At 51.0% G+C, this 15,080-nt stretch overlaps 1 protein-coding gene across 2 annotated transcripts; it reads left to right on the top strand.

The window, feature by feature from the left end:
* The first annotated feature begins 1,224 nt into the window (after window positions 1-1,224).
* Window positions 1,225-9,812, top strand: PCK2 (phosphoenolpyruvate carboxykinase 2, mitochondrial). Of its 2 annotated transcripts, none has more exons than XM_032856324.1 (10): window positions 1,225-1,253; window positions 3,282-3,527; window positions 3,975-4,159; window positions 4,246-4,449; window positions 4,803-4,990; window positions 5,269-5,431; window positions 5,677-5,895; window positions 7,986-8,123; window positions 8,601-8,696; window positions 9,158-9,812. In XM_032856324.1, exons 1-10 carry the CDS (start codon window positions 1,225-1,227, stop codon window positions 9,610-9,612), a joined length of 1,923 nt encoding a protein of 640 aa, XP_032712215.1. In that variant the 3' UTR covers window positions 9,613-9,812. The 2 variants fall into 2 exon arrangements, with proteins under 2 accessions (XP_032712215.1, XP_032712216.1); XM_032856325.1 differs by lacking the exon at window positions 1,225-1,253 and adding an exon at window positions 2,527-2,658 and having other exon boundaries at window positions 9,158-9,612.
* Window positions 9,813-15,080: the final 5,268 nt, after the last annotated feature.

The raw sequence follows: 15,080 nt of genomic DNA, 5'->3' as shown, positions 1-15,080 counted from the left end.
TGTAGCTCTCCATCCCTCTGCTCTGCTTCCTCCAGGCTGGCTTCCATCTAGGGCCGGTTCCTGCTTTGCAGTGCCAAGCTGACACCCAGCAGCTCTGGGTTTATACCCTACCAGTTCAGCAACCCCAGCAGAAAGAAAGCCCATTTTTAAAGTTTACACAAAAAGCCCCCAAGAAGGACCTCATGTCCATCCCTGAACATTCCCAATCACTGTGGCCAAAGTGAGGGACGTACAAATTGGCGGAACTGAGAGCCAACCCGCAGGAGACCCATCTGATCACATGGACTGAGGAGGTGGTTCTCCAAAGGAACGTCAGGGTGCCACTACCAGAAAGGTGGTGTCAATGCTGGGCAGGTGCCTACCATAGACATGTTTGAGTTGGAGGCCCTATGGCGTTTGGGGTGACACTCGGTGGTCTCAAGTTGCATAGAGATGTCTGGATGGAGACATAACTTGAGAAATTATCTGAGGACTTTTACGAGGTGGTTGGGTGGGACAAGTTAGTTCTCCAGGTTAATGTGGCAAGAACAGCGAGGGGAGAGGCCCAAAGGAAAGACTCTGGGGCGGACAGGCACCACCATTTCATGGGGAGGCAGAAGACAGCCCTCATCAGGAGCAGAAGTAACAGGGATGTGGGAGTTGGGGACCAAGGGAACCTTAGCCCTGGGGCCATGGAAAACAGAAAAGTCTGGGTCTCAGAGTGGTCAGTCCCCAGGAAAAGGGAAAAGGCAACATCCAACCCCCGGTTTCTGGACTTCCAGCCTCCACGGGCCCCTGCCCTGGCCTCGCCCCTCGTTTCTGGCTTGTTTGCCACCCCAGTGCCTCCCACTCCCTCTCAGGAGCAAGAGTCCTCAAAGTTACATCATGTGCAGGGGACCGGGCAGGGCGGGTGGAGGGGCCTCGCGGAGGCGGGGAGCCGAGGGGGCCCAGCTGCCCAATGGGAGAAACGGGTTTAGGGACTAGGATGAGGGGCGTGGGGCGGTGCCTGGGCGGGCCTAGGGCCTGGAGCCCGGGGACCCGGGGAGCGGGCCGCATGGCAGGGCGGAGAGAGGGTCGAGCCGGCCCTGCTAGGTTCCGCCCCCGCGCCCTCCCGCCCGCCTCCTTTTTAAGCGCCTCCCGCCCAGCCTTCACTCCCGCTCGCTGCGCTCCCTCCTTCCCCGCCTTCCGTATCTCCCCGGCTCCGCTCGGTTCTCTTGGCCACCCCGCAGCCCCCGCCCAGGTGCCATGGCCGCTGTATATCGCCCCGGCCTGCGGTGAGTGAGCCCCAGCCCGGGGCCGACCCGCACCTTCCGCCGCGCTCGCCCCCCCGGGGCTGCCAGGGGCGCTATCCTGCCCACCCGCCTCCGCCCGCTTTCCCAGCGGAGGAGGCGGCGGGCCGGGGGCGAGTGTTTCTCGATCCCTGGCCTCTCGGGCCGGTCGTCTCGCGGGAGATCTGGGGCGGCATCTGCCGTTCTGGGTCTCTCCGCTTCCGTCGCCTCCTCCCCCTCCCTGCTTTGCTGGTCTCTGACCGCGCGGTCTCAACCTGCCACTCTCAGAACTCCCTCCCCCTCCTCGCTCGCCCCCGCTGAGCCCTGTCTCCTCGTCTCTTCCTTTCCCTTACAGATGTAACCCTTGTGCCTCAGTTGCGTTCAGAAGCGGTAGGGCCCCGGGGTCAAGGGTGCATGAACTCCTGGGGGATTGAGCTCAGAGCTCCCCAGAGAAGGTAGAACGTAAACCTTTATTTTCCGGCCTCCGGGAAACTGGAACCTGGAGGGGAGCCGGGTGGAGCCCGGGACCTGGGGCTAGGGGAAGGAGGGAAACAGGGTGGAAGAGGGGAACAAGTTGCCTTCAATTCTGATATGGCTGGCTTCAGCCCCTGTCCAGGACAGGAGTCCCTAGGCCCTTCTTTTCCACAGCTTCCTGTCTTTCCTCTGTAGCCTCCCTTCTCAGGATTTGTCACAAAGTCTGAGCTGACCCCATATCTCTCCCACAGCTGGTTCCACTTTGCCAGCCCTGGCTGAGGGTGGTCTCTGGAGCAGAGGAAAAGGAGAAGGTCCCACTTAGGGGACTGGACGGGAGTCGGGGAGCATCACCAGGGACTTCCTGAACCAGGCCCCCTGCGGGGAGAAGCTCTCCCCAAGACTGGGTGTCTTTCAAATTAATGCTTAGGAGTCCTCTTCCTCTGCCCCTGTGGCCACACTGGGTGTCCATCCCCCTTTCTCTTTTGGAAGCCAGGCTCCAGCTCCCACCTCCATGGTCTGAGGGTTCTCCTTTCCCCAGGCTTACAGCCTCTGAGTTCAAGCTTTTCGCAGTCTGATGTTCCCCAGCTACTGCTAACACCCAAAGCTCTCTTGGCATGTGACCTCTAGGGGGAGGGACAGGGGCACGCAGTCCGAAGTGTGGAGCAGTTTCTGGTGGGCGAGGCTCTGGCATAGGAGGAGGGCAACTTCCCCCTCTTGGTCTTTGCTCTCTCTGGGTCACTCCACCCTGGGTCCAGGCCAATCAGAACAGACCCTGCTTTCCCTCTCCCAGGAGTATGAAGGGACAGACAACAGGGACCCTGCCCTCCCGGCAATGGGCATGAACCCCAGCCAGTGACATTCTGCAACAATCAGCCTTCGACCCAGTTCAAAGACACCTACCCAATGGCAACATCTTACGAAACCCTTGTTGGCCCAGGTGGGCAGCCCTGGCTCTGACGCCTGGAATCCCAGTATCCAGTTACCTACTCTCTGTGTAAGAGCCCTAATCTAGAAAACTGGGACCGTCCCATCTCAAAGACTGGGTCCTTTGCTGAGGCTTTCACAGTCTTACAGCATACACACCGGAAGAAAAAAAGAAAAAGAGCTGCTTTTTTTTTAACCTATGAAAACTATGCTTGAGACGCGGAAGAACAGGGATGAGAGCTTCAAATACCAGACACATGAAGCTGTCAGCAGGGCACAGCTTATCGACCCTGGGCCACAGGGCACCTCGTCATTTCCAGCATCAACCAGACACAGTGAAACATGGGTATGGGCTTAGCCTGCAGTAATATCAACATGCCTCCGCATATACCCCACATAGGCTGGCGTGTGCCTGTATGCTCACTGGGCAACACCTGTCCCTCACTGAGACTCGTGAAGGCCACGAGATAGGTGGACCAAACCCATCCCACACACCTATTCCAACCTGCCCTTCTGGCCTGCGCCCACACCCACTCTAGCACACTCCCTGGCAGCCCCCAAGCTTCCTGTCCCCTTTACTTGCCCATCTTCCAGGAGAACACCCCGCTCATTCCCTTTCTGTTCCTTGTCTTGCAGGCTTAGCTGGCCTGGGCTGAGCCCCTGGGGCTGGTCCTCATGGCGCAGCATGCAGACCTTGCGAGTACTCAGTGGAGATCTGGGCCAGCTGCCTGCTGGGCTGCGAGACTTTGTGGAGCGAAGTGCCCGCCTCTGCCAACCTGACGGCATCCACATCTGTGACGGCACCGAGGCTGAGAACACTGCCACACTGACGCTCCTAGAAAAGCAGGGACTCATCCGAAAGCTCCCCAAGTACAACAACTGGTATGCCCTGAGCCCCATAACCATGAGACGGGGGCAGCTGCTTAGACTGGGCCACTGTGGATTTAGCAAGACAAAAATCAAATTTAACGAGACCATCCCAATGGAAGGAGCAAGAATGGGACCTTTAGGGGAAACAGAATCAGGAATTAATGGGACTGGTCTGTATTTTTTATGTTAAGGAAAGAAGCTCATATAAGTAAAAACATTTGCCTTTTTTCTTTCCTTTCCCAAGTTTAGAGAGTTTTTGCCAAGAGCCTTTAGAAGGCTAGGCCAAGGGAACTAGCCCCTTAGATGGGACAAAATCTGGAGGAGGCCACTGAGGTGCAGACCGATGGGAAGAAATCAGGCCCACAGAAGACCTAGAGTCAAAGTTGGACCTGAAAGTTTGGGTCTGGGGATGAGGGAGATCGGCTGGCCACATCTTCCTGATAACCCCTTTTCCCCCAGCTGGCTGGCCCGCACAGATCCCAAGGATGTGGCACGAGTAGAGAGCAAGACGGTGATTGTAACTCCTTCTCAACGGGACACAGTGCCTCTCCCCGCTGGTGGGGCCCGTGGGCAACTAGGCAACTGGATGTCCCCAGCTGAGTTCCAGCAAGCTGTGGATGAGAGGTTTCCGGGCTGCATGCAGGGTAACCGGGGCAGGGACACAGAACCAGGGACGCTGAAAGTATGAGCAGGTTAGAACCCCTCATCCAGGTTGCCTTTTCCTCCACAGGCCGGACCATGTATGTGCTTCCGTTCAGCATGGGTCCTGTGGGCTCCCCACTGTCCCGCATCGGAGTGCAGCTTACTGACTCAGCCTACGTGGTAGCAAGCATGCGTATTATGACCCGGCTGGGGACACCTGTGCTTCGGGCCCTGGGAGATGGTGACTTTGTCAAGTGTCTGCACTCTGTGGGCCAGCCCCTGACTGGACAAGGTAAGCGCCTGCCGTGCCTACGGGAGAACACAGACCTGCTTGCCCTCAGAGGGAACCCCAAATTCTACCCATCCTCATTAGTGAAACACCTAAGTCCCAAAACTCAGGGCAGCAGTCTGGGCTGGGGGCAATGCTATGTTGGCAGAGCAGTTTGCACAAGATTGAGAAAAGTCATTTGTCCCAGAACAGGGACATGGGAGCCAGTGGCTGTTAGGAGGTGGGGAGCCTTAGACACTCATTGGCACCACCACTACTCCTAAGTATCTCTCCTGCCAGCCCCGATCCTTCCAGGCCCTAACGCCCAGTTCCTGATGCCCCTACCAGCAGTCATCCCATGACCCCATTGTCCCCAGGGGAGCCGGTGAGCCAGTGGCCATGCAACCCAGAGAAGACCCTGATTGGCCATGTGCCTGACCAGCGGGAGATCGTCTCCTTCGGCAGCGGCTATGGTGGCAACTCCTTGCTGGGCAAGAAGTGCTTTGCCCTCCGCATCGCCTCTCGGCTGGCCCGGGATGAGGGCTGGCTGGCGGAGCATATGCTGGTGAGGGCTTGGTGAGGATCCCAGCAGCTTTGGGGAGCAGGGCGGGGGCGGGGCCTGGCCTCACCTCCCCACCGCCAGGTGCCAAGCTGGTGGGCAGGGACTCTGCCCCAGTGACTGAAGCTCTGACTTGCCACCACCCTAGCCCTGTGGCAAGGCGTTGGCACCTGTTTCGTGAATAAATATTTGTCCTCCCTGTTAATCCATAGCTGTCCTTTCTGTGCAGACCATAACTGAACTTTGGTGACTTCTTCCTTGTTCCCTCTCTCCTCAACACACAGATCCTGGGTATCACCAGCCCCACGGGGAAGAAGCGCTACGTGGCAGCCGCCTTCCCCAGTGCCTGCGGCAAGACTAACCTGGCCATGATGCGGCCAGCGCTGCCGGGCTGGAAGGTGGAGTGTGTGGGGGATGACATCGCCTGGATGAGATTTGACAGTGATGGTGAGAGGCCCTTGACACCATACTCTCTGTTCTGGCTTTTACTAGAATATAGGAGTCTCCCCTCCACTGCTCCTGGGGGACCTGCCCTGTACCTCCTAGCAGTCCAGCCACCCTAGAGACAAAAAAAATCCTTTCCCATTAGATACGGGGGCCAACTCAGGGCAAGGAGGAGCAGAATAGAACCTTCCATGGCTGCACTTCTCACCTCTTCCCGGTTGGCCCTTTTCTGTCACTTCTCCTAACAGGTCGACTCCGGGCCATCAACCCTGAGAATGGCTTCTTTGGGGTGGCCCCTGGCACCTCTGCCACCACCAATCCCAATGCCATGGCCACGATCCAGAGTAACACTCTTTTCACCAACGTGGCTGAGACCAGCGATGGTGGAGTGTACTGGGAGGGCATTGACCAGCCTCTTCCGCCTGGTGTCACCGTGACCTCCTGGCTGGGCAGACCCTGGAAACCCGGTATGTGAGGTGGGGGAGCTGTGACACAGCCCCCCCGGGCTCAGCACCTTGAGGATGTAAAAGCCTTCTCCTCAACCTGCATCTATCCTCCAGGACCTCTGAGAGGCACAGGAAGTTATGAATAGTCCCAGTTTCCAGCCCCAAGCGAGATCTGAGGTCAAGTCCCAAGTCCGCCAAGTGCGGGCTTTGGGATCTGACTCAGTTGCTTGCCCTCCGCATCAGTTACATAGAGGTGGTTCCCAAAGTAGCTATCTCATAAGGCTGGTGGAGGGCTGAATAATGCATGCAAAGGCTTTAGTGCAGTGCCAAATACATAGCAAATTCTCCATAAAAATAAGCTGGGTTTTTTTGTTTGTTTGTTTGTTTTTTTAAAGAAAAGGTGAGGACTGTTTTGAAAGTTTTTACACAAGGAATTGGGCTGAAAGCACGGTCCATAAAGTTTGACCCGTTAGGAAGGAGGGAGCCTGCCCTTCCCCTTGCCGCTTGGCTTCCACCATCCCCTGTATAATAACCATTGTCTAAAGGTCAGTGTTGGGGCTCCTGGGTGGCTCAGTCAGTCAAGTGGCCGACTCTTGATTTCAGCTCAGGTCATGATCTTGGGGTTGTGAGATGGCACCCCTATTGGCTCCCTGCTCGGGGAGTCTGCTTGAGATATTCTTTCTCCCTCCCCCTCTGCTCCCCTCTAAAATAATAAATAAGTCTTGTTAAAAAATAATAATAAAGGTCAGTGTTGTTATCCTCACACTTCCCGGTCCTTCTAACACACACACCCCAATCAGCCCTCCAGGCAAAATCAGACCCGCTCTTTAGCCTCTTCTAAAAGCTATTTCTCAAGCCTGTCATTGCCCCTGGCGCCTGGCAGTCCTGTTCCTCCCCAACCCCTGCACTCTGGACCTTCTGCAGTCAGAGAGCCCTGAGACCTAGGGATGGTAGCAAAGAGGGGCATCCTGGGGAGGGCATGCTTGTGGTCGCTGAGCCAACATTCATGTTTTCCTGGACTGGCTGAGCGTGCCTCCCTCCTTATCTAATCACCCCTCACTTTCTCCTCCACCATCATTAAGTCCTCCGTGGCCTCCCCACCCAACTGAGAAACCCAAGAAATGTTCCTACTTCCCTGCAGGCTCATTCCCCAACTCTTTCATCATCTCTAGCTTCAGGCCTATAACTAGGGTGTGTTGTGCCCAGCTGCAATTCCTGGAATAATACCGTGCCCCAGGGACCTGAATTGGGGGTCATGGAAGTGCAAGAGGCTCTTACACACTGGAGCTGGGGGTGGGGAAGGGGACACAGTGGTGGGGGGTGGGGGAAATGGCTTGAGAACTCCCTTGATCACCGCTCCCCCCAGGTCTGACCAGCACCCTCCAGCAGAGAGGACACCATGTCCCTTCGGGGTCCCATGGTGGTGCCTTATACATGTGCCACTGACTTGTTCCCATCGCTTCTCCAGGGTACCTGACAGGCCAGATGACCTGCGCCCCTCAGGTTAGGCCTTCCCAGGTTATGTCTGACTTCTTCCAGCCCTGTCACTCCATCTGGGTCTCCACTGACCCAGGGAAATCACCAGCATTCTGCTAGCTTCCAGATCAGTTCCTGTTTATATTTTGAATTCCTCAGAAGATCCCATCTTCCCTTATTTGCTGATGGAAAGTCAGTTGTCTGAAATACTGATTGGATAGTCTCATTTTTTTCCTTTAGGTGTGTTTGAGTGTTTCTTAAAATAATAATCCCAAAAATAAAGAAATCATTTCTGGGATAAATTTTCTGTTCTAACCTTTTGCCAACATCTAAGCCCATTCTCTTGAGCGCTGGTCAATGCCAAGTAGCTATAGCTTGGCATAGGTAGTGGGATCTTGCTAAATCCCAATTCCTTACCCATTCTTTCTCACATAGCTTGGCTTCAGCACCGTTATGGATAAATAACCTGATCTTTTGGGGGAGATGTCCTGGCTCCCTTCTCCCTGCTCCTCACCACCCAAGGTTGCAGGGCATTGATGACGCAAACAAATTTTGCAAGAGTGCTTGCAAAAGTGTGCGTGTGTTGGGAGTGGATAAATCCTTGAAAGTGACAGTAGTTGTATTTTCCTTGCCAGGGGACAAGGAGCCCTGTGCCCATCCCAACTCTCGCTTTTGTGCCCCGGCTCGCCAGTGCCCCATCATGGACCCAGCCTGGGAAGCCCCTGAGGGTGTCCCCATTGATGCCATCATCTTTGGAGGCCGCAGACCCAAAGGTGAGCATGCCTTCTCGGTAAAGGGCCTGGCTCTCTCAGGGCCCACTTCCCTCTTGTACTTAGAGCCTCAGCCTGGGGGGTGCCTGCATGGCTCAGTGGGTTAAAGCCTCTGCCTTCAGCTCAGGTCATGATCCCAGGGTCCTGGGATGGAGCCCCGCATTGGGCGGGGCTCTCTGCTCATCAGGGAGCCTGCTTCCTCCTCTCTCCGCCTGCCTCTCTGCCTACTTGTGATGTGTCTGTCAAATAAATAAATAAAATCTTTAAAAAAAAAAAAAAAAAGCCTCAACCTGGATTGCCAGCTATGGCTCTCTGTTTCTAGAGCTCTCCCTGGAGAATTCAAAATTAAGGGGAGGCATGGGATTTGAAAATGGGAGAGAAGTCCTAGCAGAGTGAGACAAGGAGTCGAGATCACCAGAGGGGATGGAGTGAGGGTCCAAAGAGAAAAGCTGCCTGTGACCCTGGTCATTTGTGTTCTAGGAGTACCCCTGGTATATGAGGCCTTCAGCTGGCGCCACGGCGTGTTTGTGGGCAGTGCCATGCGCTCGGAGTCCACTGCCGCAGCTGAACACAAAGGTGGGTGCCCTCCCTGTGCCCATCTCCTGTGTACCCACATTACTGCTCCTCTCCCTTCCTGAGCCAGGCCTTCCTCCTGCCTGCCCTCCCCATGTGTCTCTTGTCCCAATCTCTTCTCTTCACCCTACTCTGAGGAAGATTCCAGAACCACCAAAGTTTAACCACTCCCTCCAGCCAGTGGCAGGGTGCCTTTTGTCTTCTCCAGTAAGGAGGAAGAGTCCTGGGGTTCCTGGGTGGTTCAGTGGGTTAAAGCCTCTGCCTTCAGCTCAGGTCATGATTCCAGGGTCCTGGGATCAAGCCCCGTATCGGTCTTCTGCACAGCGGGTAGCCTGCTTCCCTTCCTCTCTCTCTGCCTGCCTCTCTGCCTACTTGTAATTTCTGTCAAATAAATAAATAAAATCTTAAAAAAAAAAAAAAAAAAGAGGAGGGAGAGTCCTGACCCTTCTTGCTTCCCTCCCCAGGGAAGGTCATCATGCACGACCCCTTTGCCATGCGGCCCTTTTTTGGCTACAACTTCGGGCGCTACCTAGAACACTGGCTGAGCATGGAGGAGCGCAAGGGGGCCCGGCTGCCCCGCATCTTCCACGTCAACTGGTTCCGGCGGGATGAGGCGGGCCGCTTCCTGTGGCCAGGCTTTGGAGAGAATGCTCGGGTGCTGGACTGGATCTGCCGGCGGCTAGAGGGAGAGGACAGTGCCCGAGAGACGCCCATCGGGCTGGTGCCAAAGGAAGGCGCCTTGGATCTCAAGGGCCTAGGAGCCATAGACACCACCCAGCTATTCTCGCTCCCCAAGGACTTCTGGGAACAAGAGGTTCGTGACATTCGGAGCTACCTGACAGAGCAGGTCAATCAGGATCTGCCCAAGGAGGTGCTGGCTGAACTGGAGGCCCTGGAGGGACGTGTGCGCAGAATGTGACCTGAGGCTCCAAGCTAGCAAGAGAGCACAGCCCCCTCCATCCCACCCCGCCATATCCCCCATCTAGGGATAGGAGAGCAAAACAGGCTTGGAGAAAATATGAGCAATTTGATACAACCAACATGTGAGTGCCATGAGACCAGGCCATAGACCTTCTCTGACGCTCTGTCCATTAATAAGAAATGCTCGTTCATTTTCCACAACGTTCATGCTGTTTTCATTCCTGCCTGTCTTCATGGGCTTTTAACACCAATTTCACAGTCTTCTTCCCGCAGCCCTCCAGACAGCCAGCGCCCCAGTGCAGTCCGGCCTGGCACAGCCTGGTGAGAGCCAGGATCTCACTCCCAGGCAGCCCTGCCACTGAGCCCACAGCAGTAGGTATTGCTGGGAGAAGGCACATCAACTCTGTGTCCCAAGGTCTTAAAAAGATGGGGGCCTCTGCGGGCCACTCAGTAGAACTTCCAGGCCTAAAATTCCTGACCTCCCACTTGGAGACGCAGAAGCCTCTAAAACCCCGTGCCCCAGGGAAGCAATTCCATTGCCCATTGTAAGATCTGTTCTTCCTCCTGCCCGATCTAAAATTGGGACTCAAAGCATTCACGAAAGCTTATTCAATATTAAGACAGCTCTTTTAGAGTGCCTCCTATATGCTAAGTACTATTCCGGGCAAGTTACAAAACAATGCTTTGAAGCAAATGCCATATTACAGATGAAGAAACAAAGGCACAAAGAGGTCAAGTAATTGCCCAAGCCCACAGAGCAAATAGTCGAGTCAAGGGTAAACGGTAACTATGGACACATCTCTCATAGCAGCGTAGAACTGTACAGCTATAAGGCCTTTAGATGTCCCCTGTTCCATGCTTCTTGAACTTAATAGTGTATATGAATCACCTGGTGATCTGGATAAAATGCTCATTCAGCAAGTCTGGAGTGGCCAGAAGGTTCTGTTTCTCTTACAAGCTCCTAATTGATGCTGATGCTGCTGGACCGGGGACCATCATTTAAGTGGCAAGGCCTTGACCTAAATCCTCAGAAATCAGCTTTAGAGGGGAAACCACAAAGACAGCAACGATCCTCCCTAAATCAGGGCCGTCGGCTGAGGGAAAGCTTCGCCTCTGATCTGAATCAGAGGGAATGTATAAACCGAGGTTGGTAGGTTTAAGTCTGCACCCAGAAAATGAGGATAAACTTTAACAAGTAAGACGGGATTACTGGGATTGCCTCAAAAGAAAACACTGGAGGAGGAAACACCCAACGGTTTCATAGAGAACAGCCAATAACTAGCTACACACAGTGTGTGGTCAGAAAAGAATCTAAGGTCAGAGTGGACCAAGTGCTAAAACACAGTTAGCAATGGAGTCTGTTGACTTAAAATTATATAGGCAAGTCCTCGGCTTCAGGAACAGCATGTGCTAAGTGAGAATAGGATCAGAGGCAGCATAACACAGATGTTGGCCACACCGTAGTGTCGGGCCCGAGATGCCTCTGAGTATCTTCATCTGTAAAATGGGGGTGTGCTGCACCTCAGTGTTGTTAGGAAGATTAAAAGGGTCAGTGAAACCAGGCACTCAGAACTATGCCTGGCAGGAGTAACCACTGACTCTTTTAGCAGCTCTCGCCGTTCCACTCTATATTGATTGCAGGAGGCCTTATAAGCCTATATCATATATTCCTGACTCTACAGATTAAGAGGAAAATGAACAATGTCAATAAAATTTAGGGGAGAAAAAAATAGGTTTGGAAATAAGTCCCTCCGGAAAAGAGGCGGGGACCTGGGGTTCCAGGCCTCTCCTGGTATCTAAGTGCTCAGTGATGTGAAGGTATGAGCCTTGAACATGATTTTGGTGATTAGAATAAAATTGGGCTGCATGCCCTACAGATACATGATAAAACAGAGTTAACACATTTTAATTAACCTTTTTATTTTAAATAATTTTAAGTAATTTCTATACCCAATGTGGGGCTTGAACTCACATCCCTGAGATCAAGAGTTGCATACTCTTCTGAGCCAGACAAGAGTCCCATACCTTTTTATTTTAAAATAAAACACAGGTACAGAAAACCATGAAAAAACAGAAGTATAGTTTAATAAACTAACAGAAAATGAATACCCTTTAAACCATCACCCAGAGAAAGAAACAGAACTTTGCAGACATCCAAAGCTCCCCCACCACCCCACTGTGTTCTTCATCACAGCCTGTCCCTCCTGGCATAAGTGGATACTATGGTGCATGATAAGCATGTCCTTTCATTGTATTTTTGTAGTTTTATCACCCAAATGTGGATCTTTGGCCATTATAGTTAAGCTTCGCCCATTTTTAAGAATCTCCTATGCCTTTGAAGTCTCTTTCAGTCTACAGGTTCCCTCTCCATTCCTTTCTTTTCCCTCAATTTAACCATTGAAGCATCCAAACCTAGATGCTCCATGCCTAGATTCATTAATTTACTAGGGATTTCAAACAGCCATATCCAAACTCTGTCATAATAGTTGGAATGGTTATACGAAAAGACACCCCTTTGGGGGTGCCTGGATGGCTCAGATGGTTAATTAAGTGTCTGCCTTCTGCTCAGGTCATGATCTCCAGGTCCTAGGGCTCTGGGCTCAGCGGGGAGGCTGCTTCTTGCTCTGCTTCTTCCTGTTCCTGCGTGCGCATGCGCGCGCGCGCGCGCGCGCGCGCTCTCTCGCTCTCTCTCTCAAATGAATAAAAAAAAAAAAAAGAAGAAGACATCCCTTCATTTTCTGTTTCATTATTGTCAGGTACAGTTTATAGAAAAACAGCATGATAATGGATTCTTTTCCTATATTTACCATCTTCAATATGATGATTTGGTTTCCTATCATCCTGCAAAGGGTAAACAATTAGTTACCCATACACACAACCCATTATGAACTCATGGACTTAAACATACTTAATGTTTACTGAATTATCCTTTTAATGCTCAAATTGTCCCAACTTTGGCTGTGAGAACTTGGCTCCTGAGTTCTTTTGGCATTACCCTGATAGTGTTTGCTGGCTTCTTGCTATCTGATAAGCTAAGTTGTTCCAGATTCATCTTGTACATTTCCTGCCCCAGACCTGGAATCAGCCATTTCTTCAAACTTTGGTTGCTTTTCATGGAAAATGGTATTTTAAGATCTAAGTGGTAGGAGTATACATTGCTACTGGATTGGTCCATTGTTTCTAGATCTTTTCAATGGGTAAGGATAGTAAATAACTTCAAGAGTTCATACTGACAGCTCCTATTCAAATTCCCGGCTAAAGGGTTTTTAACTTCTTCTGTATCACATTTGTACCTCCTATCTGCCACGCAAAAAAATTCTGGTTCTCAAGGACACAGGTCATGAGAGTATTAGAAATCCCGTAATTGCTAAGTTGCTTTACAGTCAACAGATTTTAAGTCCTAGGTAAATTAGCATACTTCTCCCTTTCCTTCTGCACAGGGTGCTACAAGAAAATGTATAAACACTTGTCATCAGTCACTTCGGAAGACAGAACTTTCCCTTGTTTAGCCCAGAAGTGGACACCTGTCGGAGGAGCTCTGTGCAGTCGCCAGGCTCCAAGGTGGGGTGGGGAAGAGGGAGGACAGGGTTAGCCAGAAAAGGGGTGGGGGGGGGGGGGGGGGGGAGGGAAGTGTTCTCCTCTCCTCTCTAACCTAGCCCGCCCTCTAGTGGGAATGCTGATGCCAGAGGCAGGTCAGACAGAAAGTCAACTAGCTGACATTTACTTAGCAATCACTAGAACAGGACCTAAAATGGGTGCAAAAGGTAGAAAAGCTCTCTGTGGCTTTAAGTGGCTTCAAGTGTATCTGGGAAAAACAGAAGCTGCTCAAATGAGAAGCACTGTACAAAATGCACCAAGCAACAAGCCAACTTTCAAAGTCATGACAGGGAAGGTCAATAGTTTCTCAAAATGACTTAATTATTATTATTTGAAAAGAAATGCTATTTTCTTTCAATGGAACACATCCTCTTTAAATGTATATGAGTATTTCTTATCCTAAGATATAAATACTCATATACATTTAAAGAGGATTTTAGGGGCCTCTAGGTGGCTCAAGTCCTGATCCCAGGGTCCTGGATCTGAGCCCTGCTCAGCAAGGGGAATCTGCTTCTCCCTCTCCTCCTGCCTATGCTCCTGTGCACTCTCTCTCACTCACTCTCTCTCTGTCAAATAAATAAATAAAATCTTTTGTTTTTTAAGATTTTATTTATTTATTTGACAGAGAGAGAGAGAGAGATCACAAGCAGGCAAAGCAGCAGGCGGAGAGAGGGGGGAAAGCAGGCTCAGATGTGGGGCTCGATCCCAGGACCCTGACATCATGGCCTGAGCCGAAGGCAGAGGCTTAACCTGCTGAGCCACCCAGGTGCCCCTCAAATAAATAAATAAAATCTTTAAAAAATGAAATGAAAAGTATTATAAGTCACAGGTGACAAGTTCATAAGCTTAAAAATCTTTTACATACAAAAGTCAATCAGTGGATCCAGAAATAAAATTGTAAATTCTTTAGTATTTGACTTAATGTTAAGACTCATTTTTGTCATAAAATTTCATATTTTTAAAAATACTCACCACGACTTTTAATGTTTTATTTAATGACATGTATACACAAATTCTATATTTCAAAGGCCTGAATTTCTATTTCAGTTTTAAACTGGATTTGTAAGTGCTAAAGAAGAGAGGAGGTAGAGGAGGTTAAGGAAAAGAGGAAAGAGGAAATCAAAAAATGCATTATTAAAAAAAAAAGAATTTAGGAGATGAATGTAACAGAAGTTTTTGTTTCTTTTTTGTGGAACTCAAAGTACTCAAAATACATTAATTTTGTCCATGCTATACCTTTGTATATTTGATGCTCTGTTCATACTATACCTTTGTCATTAGTTCATGCAAGGCCTTCCCCATTTTATTATTTGTTTAATGATATAATGAACCTGGATACTTTTAGACCTTTTTAATGGGGAATTGAAACCATATTATTTTTGCATCCATCACAACATGCCACCAGAAGAACTGACCACCACCTTTTTTAAAAACCTACCAATGAAACTTGCACAATTTCCCATGCCATAAAAAAAGAAGACTGCATCATTCTGATATGTTTGTCTTCCATATGAACCATAATTTATTTAACCAATATCCTCCTGTATTGTAGTATATTGGGCCTATTTGTTTCCAGTGTTTTACTCTTATCACTAATTGCTATGTTGAACATAAATCTTTTTTTTTTTTTTTTTTTGACAGTTCACAAGTAGGCAGAGAGGCAGGCAGAGAGAGCAGGGGCGGGTGGGGAGGGGTGGAGAGGAGAAGCAGGCTCCCTGCTGAGCAGAGAGCCCACCACAGGGCTTGATCTCAGGACCCTGGGATCATGACCTGAGCTGAAAGCAGAGGCTTAACCCACTGAGCCACCCAGGGGCCCCTGTTGAACAGAAATCTTAAGGCTAGATTTAGTATATAGGTCCCAGCTAGATT

This window comes from Lontra canadensis, unplaced genomic scaffold, assembly GCF_010015895.1.
Source record: "Lontra canadensis isolate GAN:19392208 unplaced genomic scaffold, GSC_riverotter_1.0 scaffold12, whole genome shotgun sequence".
Lineage (NCBI taxonomy): Eukaryota > Metazoa > Chordata > Mammalia > Carnivora > Mustelidae > Lontra > Lontra canadensis.
The sequence above is the reverse complement of the archived record's forward strand: the minus strand, read 5'-3'. Positions and strand labels throughout refer to the sequence as shown.

Excerpts from the sequence above, each read along its gene's own strand:
- PCK2 (XM_032856324.1), top strand. The coding sequence starts at position 1,225 with ATGGCCGCTGTATATCGCCCCGGCCTGCG. Across the intron at positions 1,254-3,281 it reads GTATATCGCCCCGGCCTGCG|GCTTAGCTGGCCTGGGCTGA; the intron begins GTGAGTGAGCCC and ends CTTGTCTTGCAG. Across the intron at positions 8,697-9,157 it reads TGCCGCAGCTGAACACAAAG|GGAAGGTCATCATGCACGAC; the intron begins GTGGGTGCCCTC and ends TTCCCTCCCCAG.